This window comes from Triplophysa dalaica, chromosome 4 (genome assembly GCF_015846415.1).
Source record: "Triplophysa dalaica isolate WHDGS20190420 chromosome 4, ASM1584641v1, whole genome shotgun sequence".
Taxonomy (NCBI): Eukaryota; Metazoa; Chordata; class Actinopteri; order Cypriniformes; family Nemacheilidae; genus Triplophysa; species Triplophysa dalaica.
In genome coordinates, this window is record NC_079545.1 from 19,042,882 (window position 1) to 19,066,315 (window position 23,434).

Below are 23,434 nucleotides of genomic sequence, written 5' to 3' on the forward strand. Positions count from 1 at the left end.
AAATTATACAGATTGGGAAAACTTGAAGGTGAGTAAATTATGGAAGAATTTTCTGTTTTTAAATCCCTTTAAATAATAATCTTAATAACAGAAAAAAGTTGAGCTGTAATTATAGTACTAGAACTAGAAAAATGGATGCCCAACCAGAGTCGGTCCAGCAGACATTGTACTAGGCCTAAACACAACATATTTCATGGTTGATTACGAAAATGAATCATAAAACTGTATTATTAAGAGCTATTTTGTTTGTTTTGAGTTTGAGACAGGTCAGGTAAATGGGGCGGATGGCTTACGCTGAGCAGCTGTCAAAGCGTTGAGTCGGACTCGCTCGTTCACCAGCTGCTGCCTTTTGGCCAAGACTTCGCCACGGACACTAAAAGAAATTTGACCAGAATATTACGTTTCATGGTCGCTTTATTTTCGTAAAGCCGCTCGTTTTGTTGCCCGTAAAACTCATTGGTGTGTAATAATGAAACGCTAATCATGATTGGTGCATTTAACCCAAACAACATAAGCCCCAACTCAGATTCTCTCTTTTAGATTTGTGTGAGATGTCCATTGCGGGGCTTCATGTGAAAATTTTAAATATGCAGATATTCCACGATTTACATATATAAATATAAATGAATATGAAAATGTGCTTTGTGCACGAACTAGAATTATGAAGGGGAAATCTTTTATTGTTTATTGTATATATACCTGGGTCACCGACTGTTGGATATGACATCCCGTTGCAGAAAGCTATTTTGTAATAAGAAAAATAACAGTTTGTGTGTTTTAAGAGGTGTCATGCATTCATAACAGATTTCAAGAACACTCTATTATAATAATATAAATTACTAATCGATTCAAAAAAATTCACAGTCTTTATTTAGAAAAGTATTTTGGCGTCTGTTGAACACACAACGCGATTTACACATTTTTAAATATCTAAAAATGTTTGCAGTGCTATGGATATTTGCGCTGACCTCTGCATTAGGGAAATTAGTCACATTTTAAGACAACATCCTAATAAACATAAGAATTCTTAGCAATAAAACCATCATAACAGTTTGTGACAAATTACATATTTCACAGCGCATTCTCGTAGCATTGTTTTATTGTTGTTGCTTTTGTCCTTGAAACTTAGTATTATCTATATAAAATCCCAAATATTAGTTGTTCATGATTGCATATAACTGCGTTGATATTACCGTAGCCTATCTTCTATTGATATTTTTCATTTTGGTTTGCTTGCGTCATTTTTTTGTGCAAATAAACCATTTCTTAGGGGAAAAGCAAATGTCAAAGCTCACCAGAAAACACTAATGAGGTTCATTTTTTTAGAACCTAATCTAATATTTTTCTCTGAAAACGTCCTCAACATTTACATTTTTTAATAAATAGTTAGCATCACAATTTGGTCAGAGTCATTTGGAAAGTCTATTATTGCGCGTTTAGTTATCTTTTCAAGGGTTTGTCCAAGCGCAACCCTGGTGTTCCTGAGTTTGGAGCAGTGACAGGTTGAATCAGTTCATCGCGGCGTGTGTCGAGGTATCACACAAGAAAGAGATACTGGATCTCCGCCGCCCTGAAAACCGTGAAGGAGAATCCTCGGTACGAGAGGCCGTTGAACGGGTGGCGGAGGTGCTGATGGACCTCTGTATAGATACAACCCAGGTCCCGGTTCGAGGTTAGAGACCAAACTTTGTGGGTAAAAATAAGGTGATGGGAACATTCTCTGAAGTGCTGAGTAGTTTCCCGCTTCAGCGAGGAGCTCCAATCCAACTGTTGTCTGTCGCTTCCACTTCGTTCTGTAGTAGAGAAAAAATAACATGAGTGAGTGCTTTGACTTATAATTTACAACAATTTTCCATTACATGTGTGAAAATAATTATTACAGTTAGCTAATACTAACATTAAACGTGTTCATTTCGTTAGTAGACGAAGTATTTTAGTGTTTTATTTAGCCTAAGTAGGCTACTATATATTTTTAAATATTTCAGGATGTCGGTTTGCAATTTAAAATGGGCCTATTTTTTAATATAGGCCTAATTGATTTTTGTAATTGCATGTAATTATAAATAGTGTTGTAAATTTGCCGCAAGAAAGCATTGGACAATTACGGCTTCATGGAAAGTTTTTGTTTCTCGAGAATTAATCAGTGTATCTCGTCCAACAGTCATCCGTCAAATTGTCACTCAGCAGAGAGCTATTTCACGTGAATAATTCATAATATTGCCAATTGTTTAATTACTACTCGGAAGTTAAATTATTGATACTCCGTGCAACAATTTATTATTGATGACTAAATGTGTTGCGTTGTTGTATGTTTTTTCACAGTTTACAAAAAACGAACTGTAGCGCATAAAATTTCGGAGAATGCCTATTTATTGCTTTTTCTAAACAAAACTTGCTTAAGGTTAGTTATTTCGATTTCCGTTTAACAACAGTGTATTGACCTATAATTACACAAGATGCTATCATTCACCTGCGGTTTTGGTACCATGTTTTGACCTGTGTGTCAGTGAGGTTGAGAGTCGCTGCCAGCTCCATCCTGTCCTGCACACTCAAGTATTTCTGACGCTCGAAGCTGCGCTCAAGCTGCCCCAGCTGGTGATCTGAGAACGCTGTACGAGCTTTTCGTGGCTTCTTCAACCGGGAGCTCGGGCTGTCTCTACTGCTGGAGATTTCTCGATCACCTTCATCTTTCACTGAAAAAAATACACGATAAACATTATATTTGTCAGTTTGGCCAAAATGAACTACGTTATGTTAACATCATTTGATTTTTGCTTTAATAATGCTGTTTTTTAATTATAGCTTTTTAATGTGTGCGAATTAAATTGTTGTTGTACCGTTGGATCAAACTGTTCAAATTGCTATTGGCTGTAAAAATGCTCCCGGGGCTGTCAAATATAAACCAAATGTTATCTGCAGCTAGACAAATTTTCTCAATTGAAAATATATTTTGAATTCGGCGCACACTCTCAGATTATAAAATATATCTTATATGTTAATTTATAGTAGGCCTATATTTATGTTAGTATCGAGCTAAATACAATTTTAAACGAAAAAACATTTAATTTTAATTAATCGGTTTCAATTGCAAGTAGGCTACATTTGACAATCACTTAATGTAATGATGTCATTTGTAGGATCAATAAAAACGAAAGTATAAGCAATGACCAATGAATGCATTATTGTGATATATTTGTCTTCGGAGTCCTCAACAGAAGTAGGCCACGGTTTCAGTTTTATTTTTATGTACATAATACTTCACTCCAGACTCCAGTTTTTATTCTCCATTATATACATTGATTTAAGACATCAACATTTTTAACCACTATATTAAGCTATTTGTTTTGGTGCGGTTTTACGCAATTTATTATAAAAATAAATAGCATATCGGCGCGTAAATGTAGCTACACATTTTAACTAACAAAAATTCTTAGATAATACTAATTATAACGAAATGATAAATATTAGACTAATTGTGTTTCTATGCTAGAACTAAAATTTGTCTAAACATCTTTTTGTCTAGCCACTGTACACGTTTGTTTCAAAATGTAAAGGTAGTCTCACCCCTATATTCACTGTCCGATGACGAATTGCTGTGAAGTTTATCCATGCAGTCCTCAACATCTTGGGCCGTCTGTCCATGACTTGAATAAGGAGCACATGCGGCCAGGGGCTTACAGTCTGCTAGTATGTCTCTGATTAGAAATGAGGACGTTACTGTTCGCGGCTGCTGCGATATTTGTAAAGGAGAGTCCAGTCCCAGAGTCCGGGCGTGTCTTTGCACCGCTTCTTCCATAGAGTTCCGTCTAGGTGAGGGAGGCGAGGAGCAGTCACTGTCCATGTCCGACCGCGAGCTCAACTCCACCGGAGACCGGCATTCTCCCTTAGAAATACACGGACTGGTAGGTCTGTGAGAAAGTATAGAGTCGATTCCAAAGCTTGACCCGTTTGTGGAAACCTCCATCGTGAGTACTACACGGAGTTGAGAGGATTTCAAATGTGCATTTGTTCTTTATGACACTAATTTTGGTAAAATAGAGGAACACATCCACATTAAAATCAGATCATTATTCTTCCTTTCTTAAACACTCCTTCGAACGTGTCCCAAAAAAGTCCGCTCAGTAGCCGACTTATTACTGAATTCAACCAGATCCTTTTGTTGTTGAATGAGTTCAGTTTTGTTGTAAATGTTCTCGTACTTCCTCAGTCAATTTCAGCACCATGGACAGGTACAACATAAGACGAGAGAATCGATCTCCAAACTTAAAAATCTAAAACTCTTACATAGATCTCTGACAACTACAACCACACTTAACAATTAGATCCTCTGACCTGATGTGTAAAGTCCTAGCCTGGTTTTCAAAGACTAAACCTGTGTAATAGAGTATAAACACAAGCAGTGATCTCCACAACCTGAAACTGACACCGTCAAGGAAACAGCCAACGCTGGAGGAGGAATAAGCTTTTAAAGGTGTCCAATCTGTGTTTGTCCTGAGCGCTACGTCGTTATTGGTTAGAGGGTATTTTTTTTTTTGGGGGGGGGGGGTGATCATCACGTTCGTGTTGTGGGAGGGTAACAAACACAGTTATCCTCCTCCTTTCTCTTTAAATAAATCGCAGATACGGATTTAACACCAGGTAGCCTACTGTGTTTCAATTTAGCACTTTAAGGACAGTTTCCTATAATTAAAAAATCTGAACCTTCCGATTTTGTAAGAGTTTAATCAATATTATCATTATATTTAGTGTTCATACAGTTTAGATGAAATAAAAAATAAGCATACAAATTAAGCAGCATAGTTTATTGAAAGATTAATACATCAAGAAGAAGCCTGACAGGCAGGACAATGAGACCAACATGTAATAATTACAAGCTCTGTCAATCCACTGTGTATGTGCCTTGACCCAGAATCCCTCTCCTACTTGCAGATTCTGAGTGGTGGGCTATCATCGCTTTCCTGCGGGCTTCAGGGTCTCGAAAGGTGTCCAGAGCTGGTCCCACCTGCAGAACGGTATCAAATAAATCTTACTCTCATATTCACTAGAGTGGGATGTTATGTGATGGAGGATGAGGTGAGCTTCAAAGGACAAACCAAATGTGATACATGCACATTGTATGTACAGTATTTATGCAAGAGACAGAATGGCAGATATAAGTAACATGATTTTGGAAAATGTTTGAATTTGTGACACAGAAGTGTATAGTCATAAATGAAGTGTACTGACTAAAATGTATTTACAGGTATTAAATAAAATAGAACTTGTTTTCACAGGACATGTATAATAAACAATGGCTTAAAACTCAAAATCTGTCAGCCAGTTATTTTAAAAACACTTTAAAATGTTTAATGTTTTTTTGCAAGCTAATGTTTATGAAACATTTTGAGTGAACGAGATACTCAAAAAATTGAAATCATGTCTTAACTACATGCTTCTTTAGAGCAGCAAACACACTGCCACGTCACAACCTGCTTTAAATATAACCATTTGTCTGTTTTATTTTTATGTTTTCCAGCCGAAAAAAATCTGTGGCCTCTCAAAAATTCCTCCACACCCCTTTGAATTAAAGAGGAGAAAAGATAGAATGAAAGAGATGTAAGAGATGACAATACAAACAAACAAATGACAGGAGCAACTGAAAATGAGTGTAGAATGAAGAAGAGAGTCAAGGATGCAAATGTTGAACCTGGTGCTATCAGGACAGCTACTTGACAGGCTGTAATGAGCAGAGGTAAATCTTTTATAAGGTTAACGCGCCTCTCTCTCTCCATCAGCTGTCATACAAGAGAGAATTCGTTGCAGGCATGCAACCAAAATAACACCCTCCCTCATTAGAGCCGACTGAGGGTGGACGACAGGACAGACAGGCACACGGGGCGAGTGAGTGTTTGTGTGGATGGAGGAGCGGGGGTGATTTGCAAATGAAATCTAGACAGAGCAAAAGAAGAGTTAAAATAAAATAGCAGCATGGGATATGAATGTACGTAGAGTAAAAGGGAAATGTGTGTGTGTGGCCTGCATGTGGATGTAAATGAAGAAATCTTTGTTTTGTGTTTGTGGTCTGTAAATTAATGTATATTTATTAATGTATATATAGTGACGCATGCATATGCATTTTTGCATTCCGTCAGTTGTCATAAATGAGTGTTGGGACGTGTATAATGAACTTAAGGGCCATCATTAGCTTAGCAGGGGTCTGATTCCTTCATTATCAGTGGCATAAAGAAATTTCAATGGAGAATTTTCATGTACTACTGACAGGTATAGCTGTCAGGATGAAAGCCTGCTTGTCAATGCAAAAGACCTGCACTTGATTTAATTGCTTATTCAGCATCAAACCATCATTAAGAAACCGGACCTGAAGTGGAGAGGTTAGTGTATGTGTGAACAATCGCAAGGGCTTAAGGCATACATTGTTACTTTGACCATACATTTTTCAGCTGGATGAGTTCATAGTTTACACTGTCACAACACACACTCTCTCTCTCTCTCTCTCTCTCTCTCTCGATCTCTCGCTCGCTCTCTATCTCTCTCTCTCTCTCTCTCTCTCTCTCTCACTCACTCACTCACTCACTCACTCTCTCTCTCTCTCTCTCTCTCTCTCTCTTTACATTGATCATAATTACTACTCTACCTGTCAGCTAAGTCATTAAAAGAAAACTAACAAATAATGTTATGAATAAATTGAAAAAATTGGTGACCAGAAGGTAAAAGTTCATTCTGAGGTCCCTGGGAGCTTTCACCTGCTGGAAACGGGGCAGTTTCCACATGGATGGAGCCTCAGGCAAGGGTCGACTCTTGCGAAGCAGGGTTGTTCTTGTGTCCTGTATACGCCGAAGCTGAACCTGTGAAAAAGGATAGATTTAGTAGACACTTTACAAAAATTTTTTCAACATCAGAATCAACAACACATTTATTTTGTGATGAACATCCATGTACAGTACCTTCTTGTGGTGATGGGCTTGTAGGACTCTGTCCCTGGCCTGCTGCTCTTCCAGCCATTTCTGAGCATACTTATTCTCCATGAGCTCTGAGATGGGTGTAGAGGGTCTGAATAAAACAAAACAGTATTGTTGGGTTATCAGACAGAAGTCCACAAACCATTTTTTTTTGCATCAAAAACACAGCTTTTTCAGTAAGGGGAAAATATTCAACAACAAATGAAAACCAATGAGAATTGAACTGTTCATCAGTTTTTTACTTTAAAGGTCCAGCATTACTAGTTTTAAGGGCATCTAGTGGTGAGGTTGTGAATAACAACCAATGGCTCACTCCATTCCACCCCTTCCTTAGTCCTGACACAGGACTAAGATGTCATCACATTTTCAGTTCTTTGAGGAAGGAGATAATGTGATTACTAAACGCGCTCTGTAGATCAGTTTTCCGTTTGTGGCTATTGTAGAAACAACATGACGAATACACATCTGAAGATTATTATGTATATTATATTGCATATCTGTAAATAGATCCTCCAAAACATTACACACTGGTCCTATTAACGTATATTATATATTAAAATATATTTTACCGTATTTACCATAATACCAAACTATCTATAAACAAATACCCTCTTAAACTCAACACCAAAAATAAGACTGATAATAACTTCTCAGTCCATAATCATCCCACCAAGGGGTGCAGTGAAATGCTTAGCACTACCTTTTACTCCCATTTGATCCTTTATAGTGTCTACAAACTTACTACCAGGTGTGCCAACATTCTTATATCCTGAATAGACATCTCAAGATGCACTACCCTTACTCTTGTGTGCAATATTTAATGTGTGCATGTGTGGATGACATTTTGTGCAAGGATCCTAACACACCCTCATTAGGGCTGACCGTGGCATCGGCAAACAGTATTTGATGGATATAGTGCAGGGCCAAACAAGTCCCTGAGGACCCCTGATCTTACCTCTCATTGCTCCAGCCCTCCTTCCTCCTGACTGCCTCTTAAAACACACCTACCCAACACTCCTCACCCTGGATGTATCAACATCAAGAGCCAGAGAGAGAGAAAGAGACCGAGAGGAAGTCTGGACACAAAGCTGTGTTTTCGGTTAAATAATTCAGCTCCGTTTCAACAGTATCAAGGCCCAAGAGGACGAGAGCCAAAAAAGAAAAGAGTTAGAATGAGAAGGGGAGAAGGGAGCTTGTGGTGGGACAGACCGCTGTAATAATCCTACCGAAGTGCTTGTGTCATATTTCAGTGGACATGGATCTCCAAACAAGTTCCCTATTCTTTTATTCTGTTTAGAGTAGATATTCAGACGCATACCTGTACATACATGCCTGCACTTTCCTGTCTTGTAAAAAAACACTAATTTTAAACACATCTTTAATTGAACATTCATTCCAGGATGTAAAAGAGGGTCCTTTTCTTGGAACCTTTTATAGAATGTGCTTCCTCTGTATATCCATGTATTATACTGATCTAAAAACGGAGTTAGCCCAAAGTTCATCTAGTCTTAAAAGGATTTGTTCAGCGCAATTGGATGCAGATAGCAAAACTAACACAATTTATTCTTCTTTATCTTTAATGTTACAGTTAACCCAAAAATGAAAATTCTGTCATCACTTACTCACTCTCACAAGAGACACAAGAGAAGATATTTTGAAGAATGTTGGTAAGCAAAAAACGTTGGTACCCATTGACTTGAACTTGTTTTGTTTCACTACAATAGAAGTCAATGGGTGCGAGGCTGTTTGGTTACAAACATTTCTTCAGAATATCTTGTTTTGTGTTCTGCAGAAGAAAGAATGTGAAATATGTATCTTTTGGATGCTTTCTAATTTGAAATTGCTCACATCATAAACAATTTGAGTGAATGTTCTATCTGACAAATGGCAAATTTTATACTTTTTTAATTGTGTTTGTTTTAGTATATTATGTATTTTGCTTACAGGGCGAAATCCGAACTTCTTTATTTTTCATTACATTTCAGATTTTCAATGTAATCTTAGACTTTTGGACCTTTGCAGATTAGTCTGCTATGATCTTCAGAACATGTTTTGTTGATTTTATATGAAAGACATCCCTGGCATTTTTAAAGACAGGCCAAACTCACCTGTTAGTAACACCAAATGAAGCATCTGGTGTCATGCAAGGTGGGGCAGACCTGCGATAGCCCTCTCTGGTCGCTGGCTGGCACCGGATGTCATGGGTGGCACGGTATTGGTGCAGCTCTTTGGCAGTAACCAAGCCTGACTTGACCCCCTCTCGGTTAAGAGAGATAAAATCTCTCCCAGTTGCTCTGTGTCTGGTAGACACTGTGTGAGAGTGCCAGTTGGAGATAGCTACAAAAAAGAAAGAGAGATCTTAAAATAAAAAGTGAATAATATTGGTTGCCAGCGTTACAAAACATTGAAATGGCACAACAGCAGATTTTGTTTGTTTTCTGCAAGTTACATTAGGATTTGTGAAGACTTAGCTACAATAAACATGACAGGGTAACCTCCGCCTAGAATCGTATCATAGTTCATGGGACTGTATAAGGGAGCGGGCTTGACTCTTGCAGTCATTGTCTGTCATCCGTTGGAAGCGCATAATTAAAGTGTGAGCCGGTGCAGAAGCCAGGCACAGTTTAGTATGCTAACAGGAGTGCACTGACAGCACAGGGTGAGCGCCTGAGGGGACACTTACTCAAGAAAACACATTGTGACATCAAACTGTGACAAGATTTGATGGGGAGCGGGGGGGTAGGTGCGTCACATAAACAAAAGATTTTAATTTAATGTAGACGCTGCTGGAAAATGATTGAATCTTAATCATGTTCTGCATGTGAAGCCAAAAAGCCTTAAACAGAGCTACTCTAGCTAAACAGAGTCAATTTAACAAAAAGAAATGTCACCTACCCTCTGACACTCCTCCGTCATAGACTGTCGTTGCTGTCCCATAAACAAAGTCAGATCCAGGGCAGGACAAACCTCTTGACTTGGTCTTTCCAAGTATGGGCTGTGGAGATCACACAGTACGGAGGTAAGTATTGAGAAATGCTTACACACCCTTACATAGATTTTTTAGTGTATTTTTTTTCTCAATTTTAACTCCAGTTCTTTTGAAGTATGAAGTATCAAACAGCTGTCACTTTTCCTCAATCAGATCACCAAAATAGAGAGTGGACTTTGAAATGAAAATATATCCATCAAAATGTCCAAGGTCTATGAATCTCAAGAATAGAGGTTGTTTCTTGATTGACAGACGGTATTCAAGTCACATCTTCAAGTTCCAACTGGATTGTGTCTAATAATAAAATCTTAATTGTGCAAAAATGTGTTACTATAAAGCACACGAATGGCTGCAATGCCTGTCAACTCAGAAAAAAACTGCAAAACGACATTTCCAGTGAACATCCATGTGAACGATCTTGATGGCTGATTTCTTCAATCATGACTGAAGCACTAACACACAGACATCCGTTTAGTTCATGCAGAGTATGATTTATGTCTCCAGAGTCACAACTGTAAAATGATTGACAGCTAAAGGGTGTAAAAAGTCGATATTTATCCACCATGTGTGTGGTGGGAGAAATCCCCCCATCCTAATCTACTCTATGAGCATCTCATGGGGCCGAAGAAAAGCCCACTATTCTTCTCTGAACTCTGTTAAACAACTCAAAGCCTTGTTTTAAGAGCAGTTTATCTTAGAAAGGCTGAAAATTGAGAATCAAACCACGGCAAAGGTGACAACCAGATCTATCAAAAGTGATTTGTGGAATATGGTGCCTGAGCATTCCAGAAGCAGGTGCGTTTGATCTTTGATGGAACATGAGGGAGGTGTGCTCACGTGTCAGTCACAGAGTTACATTTATGTCAGCGGTTCTCCTCGCGCTGTCACGAGTGATTTTTGGAGGAAGAAAGGGTTTGTGTGGCGAGTCTGTCGGATCTTGGGAGAACTTTGTGTGTTTGCTGTGTTCTGAGGACTTAATTCCTGGGCAAAAACCCTCAATCCTCCATTATTCTGAGGGTTGAACAGTCTACAATAAAAAATGGATTTAAAAGATGTTTGCCACTGGACCCCCACCAATCGTTCCGGACATGCAAAGCCCTCCCAAACCTTACGACTGCCAAACTCTTGTGTTTCTATGATGAATGGACAAATTCAGAGAACCTTTCTGGTCCTTTAGAAATGACAGACACCCAAGCACATTCCCAACCTCTAGTTAACATATCTGTTGAAACGTATCAAATACTTCTTAAAGCTACAATCCTTTGGGTTAGTGCCGCTGTGCTGCTCGGCCACCGCTTTAATCCCTTTGGCAATTTTAATCTGCAGATTGGTTTGAGGAGATCACTTAGAGATGCCTGAAGGAACGTGTTGACTGCTGGCGTAAAACGGCTAATCAGAGCCCTCAAAACATTATTGGGCCTTTCATTCTCAATAAAAGCCTGAATGGGAAGGGGGAGAACAGAAAAGGCAAGTCGGCTGGAGGATTATGTTAAGCAAAAGCTCCTTTTATATTGTCATTTACTGGTGATCTGTCTCTATATTGTGGTTTCATTAACCAGGCACGGACCCGCTGAAAGAGCCAGAGGTCGACATGAGAATAGAGCCGCATCGGGAGAGCCTATTCGAGGGTCGGTGGGAGCAGATTATTCACACAGCCTAAAAGGGACAGAATACAGGAGGACATAATCATCTCTTACTTAGGAGACCCCTTCAGTTTGGCCCCTGTCTATTCAGCCCCCCGTGCTTTAATTTCACCATCCTTTTGTTCTTCTCTTGCTCATGTGTGCTCTTTGGATTTTGCTTGAGCTCTGAGATTAGTTTAGCGCTGACCCTCAGTCTATCACTACAGGTTTTTAGTCCCATTTTTGGTGCTTTTTGAACACACACACTCGCTCTCACACTTCACAGAAGTCTCCCCCTTTCATACTCAGATCTAAAAGTGACCACCATGTGGCATCCCTTTGAACAGTTCAACCAAAATTTTGAATTCTGTCATTTACTAACCCTCTTGTCACTTCAAACCTGTATGACTTTCTATTTTCTGCAAAACACAAAAGAAGATATTTGAAAGAATGTTGGTAACCGAACAACGACGACATGCATTGGTTTTGTGTTCATTCAATAGAAGTGAATGGGTACCGTTGTTCGGTAACCAACATTCCTCAAAATATCTTCTTCTGTTTTCTGCAGAAGAAAGGAAGTCATACAGGTGTGAAATGATGAGAGGGTGAGTAAATGATGACAGAATTTTAATTTTTGGTTGACCTATCACTTTCACTGCTGCTTTGGTTCTTTCTTCTTCTGTTGCTAAAGATCTGCGATCTGTTGATCCGTTCTGAGTCTAAATCCCACTGTTGTGAGTGAAAAACTCACAAAATGTCTTTACTAGATTACACAAATTGCAGTGAGGACGCTTCGGTATAAAACTGTTCTTCATCTCCTGTCCAAAGCCTACCAGTTTTATGCTGCCCCTGTAGGCCTGGTTTAATCTCTTCAAGCATTTACGGAGAGCCTTGAGCCAGCCCTGATCATCTCATCTGACTCAATGCTGACAGACAGCTACGCTGTGTAATTTTTTCCCTCACATTTACAAATAAAAGCGCCCGTGATGATGATTAGAGGATAATGTGAAGTAATGCGCTCCCGAACTGTTTCTTCTAATTATTATCCGGCTCCTGCAGACCAGTTCAGCGCCATCTGGTGCCTGATTAGAGGACAGCAGTCAAACTGGTTTAAAGTTAATCTACCTCTCGAATAAACTAAATAGAGGGAATGAGTTGAGAGAGAGAGTTTGCATGTTCTCCCCGTGCCTCGGGGGTTTCCTCCGGGTACTCCGGTTTCCTCCCCTGGTCCAAAGACATGCATGGTAGGTTGATTGGCATCTCTGGAAAAAATTGTCCGTAGGGTGTGAGTGCGTGAGTGAATGAGTGAGTGTGTGTGCCCTGCGATGGGTTGGCACTCCATCCAGGGTGTATCCTGCCTTGATGCCCGAAGACTCCTGAGATAGGCGCAGGCTCCCCGTGACCCGAGGTAGTTCGGATAAGCGGTAGAAAATGGATGGATGGATGGAGTTGAGAGAGAGAGAGAGAGAGAGAGAGAGAGAGAGAGAGAGAGAGAGAAAGCGGATAAGAAAGCAATTCTGTATCTTTTCACTGCATGTTTTTGTTGTCTTATCTCATGTGAATCTGATGGAGTTCATGGAGAGAGAATTCAATTAGTAGATATTTCCTTCTAAGCATGTGACATTCATTTATAAAAAAAATTAGATTTGAACCTAAACATCACAATTCTACATTTTCATATGCCTCTGTGTACTTTAAAATACCCAGAAAGAGTCAACATGATGAAGTCAGCTTTTTAAAAAGTATATACACATATATTAATAATAAGGATTATGGTATAATGCTGAGAGGAGAGAAAGAAGTACAATAAGTCCGACTTTCTCATCAGATCACAGATTTCCTCTTCTTCAGCTTAATCCATCGCCTCTAAATTAATATCTGCCCAATTCTAAAATCCCCCGAATGTCAACGCGCACATATGCGCAATGCAAACATACAAACAGATTTACGCCTGCATTCATCTCATCTCCTCTATAGTCTGGCTTGTTATGAAGATGCTAACTCTCTTTATGTGTGGCAAATCCTGAAGCTTTGGGTATAATTGATGAGGCATTTCCATAAAGAGGGCCAACTAATTGGAAGCATGTGTCTGGGCGAAAGCCTGCTTGCTACCCTTCTTCAATACAGATGAGATTCATCCTACAGCTTCAGTACATACACTCGAGTGTGTATATTTGTGGGTGTGTTTAATAGAAAAAGTAGCCTGAGTTAAGTCCACAATTTGGTCATAACCATTTGATTTAGACATGTCCAGACCATCATAGACCTGATTACATTTTTTACATGGATAGTACCTTGACATTACACCATAAGATGATATAGACAGAAATTATATACAGCCACGGAAAAAATAACGAGGCCATTGAAAATAATTTTCTGTTTTTCTAATTATATGTGTTTAAGTAAAATGATAATTTTTGTTTCAGTCTGTAAACTAGTGACAATATCTCTTCCAATTTATAAATTAAATATTATTTTAATTGGCATTAATTTGCAGACAAATTACAACAGGACAAACTGGTCACTATAACAAAAAAAAGATGCAAAGAAAACAAGTTTACTCTCGTGTTTACATAACATAATACTAACGTTTTTATGTGTGTTTTAGGATCGCTTTAAATATGAATATATAAAAGAATAATCCAGATTTTTTTCACAACTTTCATTCATCTTTGCAAATTCGTCAAATTGTATTTTGGTGACTATGTTGTCCTATTTGTTTTGGTTAGAATTCTCAAAGCACTGGACTGGAGACAATACATGCACAAATGTTAAATAAACTGGAGTGGCCTTTTAATATTTCTGCGGCTGTATGTCCATACCATTCATAACACTTTCAAGCATTCTGCCTTTGTTATGAGATACTTCATAAGGTCAAAGGTCCCTTTACATATCTCATTTACATGTATCTATTATTCAAGCAGTTTACAGTTATGTACTGTGGTTCATGATTATGGATCTGTCTTTCTCTGCTCGTGTCTACTATGGTCCCAGCTGGATCCTATTAATGATAAGGCTTTGTGTTACTACAGCGACCGTGTGGAAGCAACATCACCTTGTAAAGGCGTATAAGCCCACTGTTCACATGGGCCTGATAACAGAAGTGTAGGTGCCTTTTAAATAGGCCAATTAAAGTCAGTAGGCCAGCCTGGTGATGTCGGTATTTAAAATAGTATATTTCTGTTTTTTTACTTAATTTAGGCAAAAACATACATAAAGGTCCAGACCAGACATATACCTAAAAATATGCCTGCAGGCTAATATAGGCTGGAGTACAGATTTGCTTAAGAAGGAATCACAGATTGCTGTGTGTCTAATATTAGCTATATAGGGTGAATGGTAATGAGCGGGAAGAGGGGACTGTGAATGGGGCCCGGCCAGTCTGCTGCACAGCAGGGCTCTCTCAGACACCAGAAAACAACAAAAGCCCCAAATCTGCTCCCCTGATCTCTAATTTACTGGTCATCAGGGAATACAGGCATGAAAACAGGATTTATTGGCTATGCCTCATCAAAAGGGAATTAACAGGAGAGGGGAGGACAGGGGAGAGGTGTACTTTTCCATATTTGTATTTTTACAACTATGTATTAACTTTTTGGACACATAGTGTACAAAGCATATTTAGGTGTATAGCTAAATATCTCCTATTCAGTTTGAGACCCATTAACATACTATATACAATTTCTCATGAGACAGCCATACATCAGACCCTCACAAGCATGAAAAACTCTTCAGATGATGAGGCGCTCTCACTGTACATTTATGCCTGTAACGGATTCTCTCTATACCTGACAGCACAAGGGACCTGCTGCAGTTTGCCTATTTCTTAATGAATATGAGCCTGCCATTGGTCCCCCTTTACACAGAAACCCTCAATTGATTAAAGCAGGTTGAGGGTGCATCTTCTAACCTCAAGCTCGAAAAACTAAACACAAGAGGGAAGAAATCAGGCAACATCAGGCAACGCCACAAGAACAAAAGCTTAAATCCTCACAGATGATTCTGTCATTGTTCCAGCGCATTGCCAGAACCTGTAGCTGTGACTGCTCACAATGAAAAAGAATGAGAAATCCTTGATCTCGTGGGACTATAGGAACATGCACACAGTTCATTATCATAGTCATTTAAATACAGTAATCCTATTTTCTGCATCAGTCAAAGGGGGCATATCAAATAACCCTAGAGAGCATTAGAGAGAAAAGAGGGGCGAGAGCAAGCAAAGGTCTAACAGAGGCGTCTTATCCCACCGGGGCTGGACAGAATGATCGGATGAGTGTGAAAAGAGAGAAGGCGGATGAGGGAAATAGAGAAACAGAAGATCACGCAGGTTCATTTCATCCTCCTTTCTGCTTCACTGGAAGAGTTGATGAAGTCGAAATGAAGCAGTATTAGATGAAAGATATGCTGGAAGTAGTTTTTTTAAAGACACAAGACTTAAATTGGGTCTCACAAAGAGGGTTAACTAGAGGAGAAGGAAGAGAAAATGGCAAGAGGCTACAAACGACACATATTGCGTTAATTTAATCAAAACCCTTGATGTTAAAATCTTATATTTCATTTGGTAATACTTTCATATCAGTACAGTCATTTTCTCATTCCGGCTGTACATTTTTCAAAACGTGTAGAAATTATAATACAGAATATTCAAATGAAGCAGTGTTTATGTTTAAAGTGGTAAATCAAGATAAATAGCCAAGACTGGCGCTGTTTAATAATCCCAGCATTGCACATCCATTTATTTTCCAAATACTTTACAACATTTGAAATGTATTTTGTTAAATGATCTCTGTGTGAGATATAGCAGACATCTAAAATTTGCAGTCCTTGATAGAGGGGGTCACACGACCTTTCAAAAAGGGAAGATTTATTTAGAGAATAACTCTGCTCTCTAGTGGTCATTTTGATTATGACGACTTTGACAAAATTCAATGTGGGCTATGAAGTACATTTTTAATGAGGCTTACTATTTTTATTCAATAAGGTATTTTTCCTTTTGCAGAAGTAATACATGATTGAAGTTTTTAGTGATCAACCAAACAATTAATTCTTTAACTGACCTTTATTAAATTGGGACGGTGCATCATAGACTCTCTCACCACGCCAATGCGAGGACTTTCCATCTTGTGTTCTCCGAAATGGAAACCTAATGTACAATAACATGGTATTCCAATATTATAGACATAGTAAATTGTCGAAACAAAGTTAATATATAAATATGTGATCACAAAATATAGAGCACGGTAATTAGCTATATTATGATTTTGCCTATGTTATAATATCATTAATTTTGTTAAAGAAAATGAGATCTCCTACCTGTTGGCGCTTCTTTAGAGAAACACAACTTGTGCAGCACAAATGTTTATAGCAATACGCTAATGCAGGGGTTTAAGCTAATGTTGTGCAGGACGCGGGATACACTCTTCTACCTTCTCGTTGTTTTGCGTTGTCATGGCAACGCAATTCAAATTAAGCTCTTTTGTAGTGTAATTTCAAAAAGGTTTTGGTTATGCTGAAATTTATTAGTGATTATTTATTATTTCAATTATATATTCTGTAATTTAAAAACGTAATCTATCAAACTTAACAATCAAACGTCATGCTGTTAGGAGCGGTTTTGTGTTCGGTACGACAGAGGGCAGCCTGGTGCCATAGGTGCACGCGCACTCAAACAGACGAGGGAGAAGAATTGAAGGGGCGATTTATTATTACGTATCTGAACGTTAATGTTAATTTTAATGTAATTAAATGAATCCTGACAATATATATCTGTGTATTTTTACGAAAATGTTACAGAGTCACAGCAACTACAGCCTTTGAGCGGTCTGTAGAAGTGTGCAGCAGCCATACAGCGGCCTCTTCTGGTGCACAATCATTTTAACGTTGAGAAGCGCGATTTCTCGTTTGCTGCGTCGTAATTTTTTAAAGACACGAACTGCCAAATAAAGCCCATTCAATCCTGAAGCAGTCTCAATCACAATCTAAATAATGTCTTAAATTCTTTCATTTTTATATTCTGAAGCACGGACTGCATTCCTTGAAACAATTATGAAAGAGGGCTGTTCATTTCTTTGATAAAACTAAATACATTTAAGAACATAAGCCGATAAAACTAGTGCACTCCACAGACAGTCGAGGTTTGTTCCTGCATGGATCGGTTTTGCTTGTCATCTGTGCATGCAGGATCAGGTGCGGTCATCTCGAGACTGCGGCGGAGCTGCGGCTTCCTCAGCATCAGCATCTCCATCAACTCGCATCCCGCGGAGACTATAGTTACCTGACTTGCAGACTAAAGAGGTAATATAAATAGTTAGCTATGATAATCTATATTCGCGTGTGCTGTCAGAGGTTACGCCCAGTAAATGTGTTTCTTTAAATCCTATCGATGCATTATTTGCATAACCAGAACCATTCTTGAAAAATGGGATGAGACTGCAGTAATGGCATTTATCTATCAACCGCGTACGTTACTCATATAGCCATATATAGACCTGATTATAAACGGATTTGAAAAGTGGATAATTGTGAGGTGGTTTGGTAAATTGGTAAATGGTGATTTCACACTGGATCACTTATAAAATGGTGGGCCACAGAATGACCTTTAAATCTTTGTCAGGGACTTTAGTGTCTGTTTTTATATCTTTAAACGTTAGATGTAGAACCAACCGTTTTCTCTTGTATATGTTCAGGATATTTAATTTGTATCCTGCTGGGAGGAAGCAATGACGTCTCATCCATCAATTTCTATTTGTATCCTGTTTTGTAAGTATCCTGTTTTTCTTCAAACCTTTAATTATATTGACGATTAAGTGAATACAAGCATGTTTTATTGTCCTCTTAATTTAAACTCGAAAACAAAATAAAAGTTTAAAAAATCTTGTATGCAGGGAGATGTATATTCTAGAGGCCTGTAAACATTTGGGCAACATTTCATTTAAGGCAAAATCCAGTTCTTGTATTATATATGCGGTTTTATGATCTCAGATAAATCAAGCAACTATGTTGAATATGTATCAATATAAAGCTTGTTTGGTGATCATAGAGAAGTAAAAGCTGTGCTATCTATAGCTCAGGAGGGCTGTGCTACAATATTCAGACATGATCTTCTGTACCGTATATATTTACCGGATATAGTCTGCAAAACTGTTTTTAATTCAAATACATTACTCTTCATTACACATGTTAGAACCTGAAAACATAAGAGGACATCCAAAAGGATATTTTGATAATGTTTTGTTTATTTCAGTCTATGCTAAACCCATGAACACTTGCAAGTAAAGAGATACCTACATGGGTCAAACATACCAAAGTCAGAAAGTGAAAACCAATACTTGGCAATCAATTGGGTTCAGTTGTCCTTCCTGACATCTGGTGTCCTAAAAATATTTTCTTATACATATTTTACTGTGGACAGTGAGTTGCATGTCTCAGGATAAGAGCAGAAAAGTTGTTTTGTTGGGATAGTTTAAAAATCGAATATTTATATACAAATGTGGTATTATTTTTATATATTGTTGGCTGTAATATTATTAAATAAGATACAGTTGAAAGAAAAAGTATGTGAACCCTTTGGGCTTACTTGGATTTCTTCATAAATTGGTCATAAAATGTGTTCTGATCTTCATCTAAGTCACAACAATAGAGAAACACAGTCTGCTTAAACTAATACCGCACAAACATTATACGTTTTCATGTTTTTATTGAACACAACATGTAAACATTCATAGTGCAGGGTGGAAAAAGTATGTGAACCTTTGGGTTTAATAACTGGTTGACCCTCCTTTGGCAGCAATAACCTCAACCAAACGTTTCGTATAGTTGCAGATCAGACCTGCACAACGGTCAGGAGACATTTTGGACCATTCCTCTTTACAAAAGTGTTTCAGTTCAGCAATATTCTTGGGATGTCTGGTGTGAATCGCTCTCTTGAGGTCATGCCACAGCATCTCAATCGGGTTGAGGTCAGGACTCTGACTGGGCCACTCCAGAAGGCGTATTTTCTTCTGTTAAAGCCATTCTGTTGTTGATTTACTTCTATGCTTTGGGTCGTTGTCCTGTTGCATCGTCCATCCTCTGGTAAGCTTCAGTTGGCGGACAGATGGTCTTAAGTTTTCCTGCAAAATGTCTTGATAAACTTTGGAATTAATTTTTCCATCGATGACAGTAATCCGTCCAGGGCCTGAGGCAGCAAAGCAGCCCCAAACCATGATGCCCCCTCCACCATATTTCACAGTTGGGATGAGGTTTTCATGTTGGTGTGCTGTGCCTTTTGTTCTCCACACATAGCGTTGTGTGTTCTTTCCAAACAACTCAATTTTGGTTTCATCTGTCCACAGAATGTTTTGCCAGTAGTGCTGTGAAACATACAGGTGCTCTTTTGCAAACTTCAAACGTGCTGCAATGTTTTTTTGGACAGCAGTGGCTTCCTCCGTGGTGTCCTCCCATGAAGTCCATTCTTGTTTAATGTTTTCATTATTGTAGATTTGTCAACAAAAATGTTAGCATGTGCCAGAGATTTCTGTAAGTGTTTAGCTGACACTCTAGGATTCTTCTTCACCTCATTGAGCATTCTGCGCTGTGCTCTTGCAGTCATCTTTACAGGACGAACACGCCTAGGGAGTGTAGCAACAGTGCTGAACTTTCTCCATTTGTAGACAATCTGTCTTACCGTGGACACATGGACATCAAGGCTTTTAGATATACTTTTGTAGCCCTTTCCAGCTTTATGTAAGTCAACAATTCTTGATCGTAGGTCTTCTGAGAGCTCTTTTGTGCGAGGCATGGTTCACATCAGACAACGCTTCTTCAGAAAAGCAAACTCAAAACTGGTGTGTGTTTTTTTATTGGACAGGCCAACTTTAATCAACACATCCAATCTCATCACATTGGTTTGACCCCAGGTTGGCTGACTCCTGGCTCCAATTAGCTCTTAGAGAAGTCATTAGCCTAGGGTTTCACATACTTTTTCCACCCTGCACTATGAATGTTTACATGTTGTGTTCAATAAAAACATGAAACCGTATAATGTTTGTGCGGTATTAGTTGAAGCAGACTGTGTTTCTCTATTGTTGTGACTTAGATGAAGATCAGAACACATTTTATGACCAATTTATGAAGAAATCCAAGTAAGCCCAAAGGGTTCACATACTTTTTCTTTCAACTGTATATGTACATATAAGAATTTAGATTAAAAAGGTCTGGATCAGAGTAAATCTAAATTCGTAAAAATATTACGTAACACATATGGCATTAGAAAAACCCAAAATCAAATATCTTGTTTCAGACATTGACATGGTTGTGATTTCTCCCAACAGTGTGTCTGTCATCTATGGTGGGTGTGGTCAGTGCCACAGACCCATACCAGAAACCCGGCTTCTTGGACTTTGACTCATGGTTCTGGCACACTCCTCGAGGGCCACAAATGTTTTCTTGCATTACTTACATAGAGAGAAATCTTCGGGTTGACTGTATATTCCCAGAGACTTACAAGATCCCCGGACCATTTTGTGAGTTCAAACAGGATGGGAGACTTATGGGATCCACCTACCCAAACACTCCAGTTCAGCTGATACCCCCTATTGAGACCCGACGGCGAGTCAATGTCTCCTTGGTGGCCTCTAACATTTGTCGCCTCACCTGGATGCCCTTGTCCGATGACCGTGCATACATGTACACCTGCAGGGTTTACCAGGGCAGCACCTGGAAAGAGAACAGTATGGCGTTCCACCAAAGTAAGTTAAAACATGTCCCAACAAAGTCTCTCTTTCACATGCAGTGGGATGGTTCTTTCTTTAATAGGAGTTAAGCCATGCTTGTTTAGATTTGAGGTGATGTCACTGTCTTTCACAATGTCATTTCAAAATATGGGTGTTCTTCCTCCTTTAATCCACTGCTTATGGTCTTTGTCTGTCTCTCATATGATCTGTCTTAGGAAATCTACTGCTGTGTTCTGCCATAAGCATATTGTTCCACACAGGACCATGGTTGCTTGGAGTTGTCATATCACTTCCAGTGTCTCTTGGGTTCTTGTCAGGATGACCAGTCGCACATCTAGCAAGCTAAAACATTTCATCCTCTCAAAATTGTGAACTTTCTTTTAGATTTACTCTTTGTTTGTTTTGAATTGAATTTTTTGAAGCAATGAAAACACTTTATGTGCGAAAAACAAACCAAAATAATGACTTCGATATATAATCGATATATTCTCCTCTGTCTTGTCTTTCTATGGTGCGTTTTCACAAGAGTACTTCAACAGATGCGCATTCCGTGGAGGGATACGGCGGCATTCTGACTTACAACCGCATTCTGACTGACAACGTGGAAGCGCAACTCTGTGTGTACAAACGCACGCTGTCATAAACTGATTTTCACAAAATGTCTGATGATTTCGATATTGAGGAAGACTTGCAATTTTTTGCCCGACCTATTGCGCATGCATTATGAAATTAACTTTTTCTTTAAAGGACAAACAGCTATTGTTGCAGGAACTATCACAAAAGTAACCATATTTATGTTCATGATAAATTCCTTTCTATGACAGGACAGGACAGGACAGTCTGATATGATCATATAGTCAGATTACTGTTGCTTGTCAGTTTGCAATCATACTGCCATGTTAATGCATGGTGCAGAGCACCAAACAATAAATGCCTAAACTTGAAATGATCTTCTTCATCCAAAAGATACATACTTTGTTATCAGATTGTTTGTTATTGGTCTGATATATGATAGTCATGTGTCATGTGTCATGTATACATACAATAGTCATCCGTTCCTTGACAACTCATATGCTTGGATATAGTTTTTCTAATCTTTCTAGAAATAACTGTCTGATTCATTATAATCTAGAATCTGGTTGATTGGTTGGCTGGTTTATTGATCCTTGTTATTTGTACAGTTCAAAATGCATCATAGTGATGCTAAAACACTTTATCATGGCCATGACAACTCTGTTTGTTTCCTGCACTGTTTATGGACGGCCCTGAAGGACACACCCTTTGCTCACATATTGTATTGCAGAACTTGCACATGATGCACATGTCAGCACTTGTATCCTGTTCACAAAAACAATTCAAGGACCATTCTTAAGGAAACATTCCCAAACGCTAGTGATATTTAATGACATCATGAAAGCAATCTAAGTAAGCTTGACATAAGTAGATTTTTACTAGCACATATATTTGTGTGTCTTCCATTGTAATCGCATGTACCGTGGAGCTTCTTTATGCACAAGCTTAATTGCATTGCATTCCCCACATGACCCCCACCCCATCTCTATGTGCCCTAGGTTTGATTAAGGTATAACCAAACTGTGCTGCATATATTAGCCTTGATTAAGTCTATAATGACTCACAGTAATTGCATTGCACTATACTCATGCACTGACATGCAAATTTCATGCACTTATAATTTTGTGGGAAAATTTGGATTTATTTTTTCACTGTGTTCTACTATGTCATTTTATGAATGATCTACAGTATGTCACAGAATTCAATAAAGGAACGCAGAGAGTAAAGCGTGTATATGTTATATCTATTATTTAATCCTTTCCTTGGTGTTTTGTCATCTATCTGTTCAATCTGCGTTTATCATTTTTCTTCTATATCTGCTAGTCCTAAAGTTCTTCCACATGGTCATTTGAGCAACAAGAACTGTGAAGAGACGTTAGTGTGAATGTATACCTTGTGTTACATTTAATTATTTAAAAAATACACACTTAATAAAATATATAATTTAAAATAAGCACACTTAATAAATTCGCTTTTAATATTTGAAACTAATTTTGTAAAGGCTGCTTAAAGTATTTTGCCCATCTTATTTATAGACTGAGTACTTGTTGTTTTCAAAAACAAGAACGTTTGGCAAAA

At 38.4% G+C, this 23,434-nt stretch overlaps 3 protein-coding genes across 3 annotated transcripts; 1 reads left to right on the forward strand and 2 right to left on the reverse strand.

The window, feature by feature from the left end:
* Positions 1 to 865: 865 nt before the first annotated feature.
* Positions 866 to 4,436, reverse strand: barhl1a (BarH-like homeobox 1a). Its single transcript, XM_056746514.1, has 3 exons — positions 3,565 to 4,436; positions 2,471 to 2,693; positions 866 to 1,793 (listed from the first exon to the last, which is right to left on the reverse strand). Exons 1-3 carry the CDS (start codon positions 3,962 to 3,964, stop codon positions 1,514 to 1,516), a joined length of 903 nt encoding a protein of 300 aa, XP_056602492.1. The 5' UTR covers positions 3,965 to 4,436; the 3' UTR covers positions 866 to 1,513.
* Positions 4,437 to 4,793: 357 nt separating this feature from the next.
* On the reverse strand, positions 4,794 to 17,019 carry cfap77 (cilia and flagella associated protein 77). The gene is made up of 7 exons (XM_056745854.1): positions 16,884 to 17,019; positions 16,628 to 16,713; positions 9,855 to 9,954; positions 9,068 to 9,296; positions 6,945 to 7,050; positions 6,744 to 6,845; positions 4,794 to 5,002 (listed from the first exon to the last, which is right to left on the reverse strand). Exons 2-7 carry the CDS (start codon positions 16,688 to 16,690, stop codon positions 4,880 to 4,882), a joined length of 723 nt encoding a protein of 240 aa, XP_056601832.1. The 5' UTR covers positions 16,691 to 16,713; positions 16,884 to 17,019; the 3' UTR covers positions 4,794 to 4,879.
* Positions 17,020 to 17,750: 731 nt separating this feature from the next.
* Positions 17,751 to 23,096, forward strand: si:ch211-215c18.3 (uncharacterized). The gene is made up of 4 exons (XM_056745856.1): positions 17,751 to 17,864; positions 18,257 to 18,329; positions 20,882 to 21,298; positions 21,499 to 23,096. Exons 2-4 carry the CDS (start codon positions 18,290 to 18,292, stop codon positions 21,603 to 21,605), a joined length of 564 nt encoding a protein of 187 aa, XP_056601834.1. The 5' UTR covers positions 17,751 to 17,864; positions 18,257 to 18,289; the 3' UTR covers positions 21,606 to 23,096.
* The last annotated feature ends 338 nt before the right edge of the window (positions 23,097 to 23,434 follow it).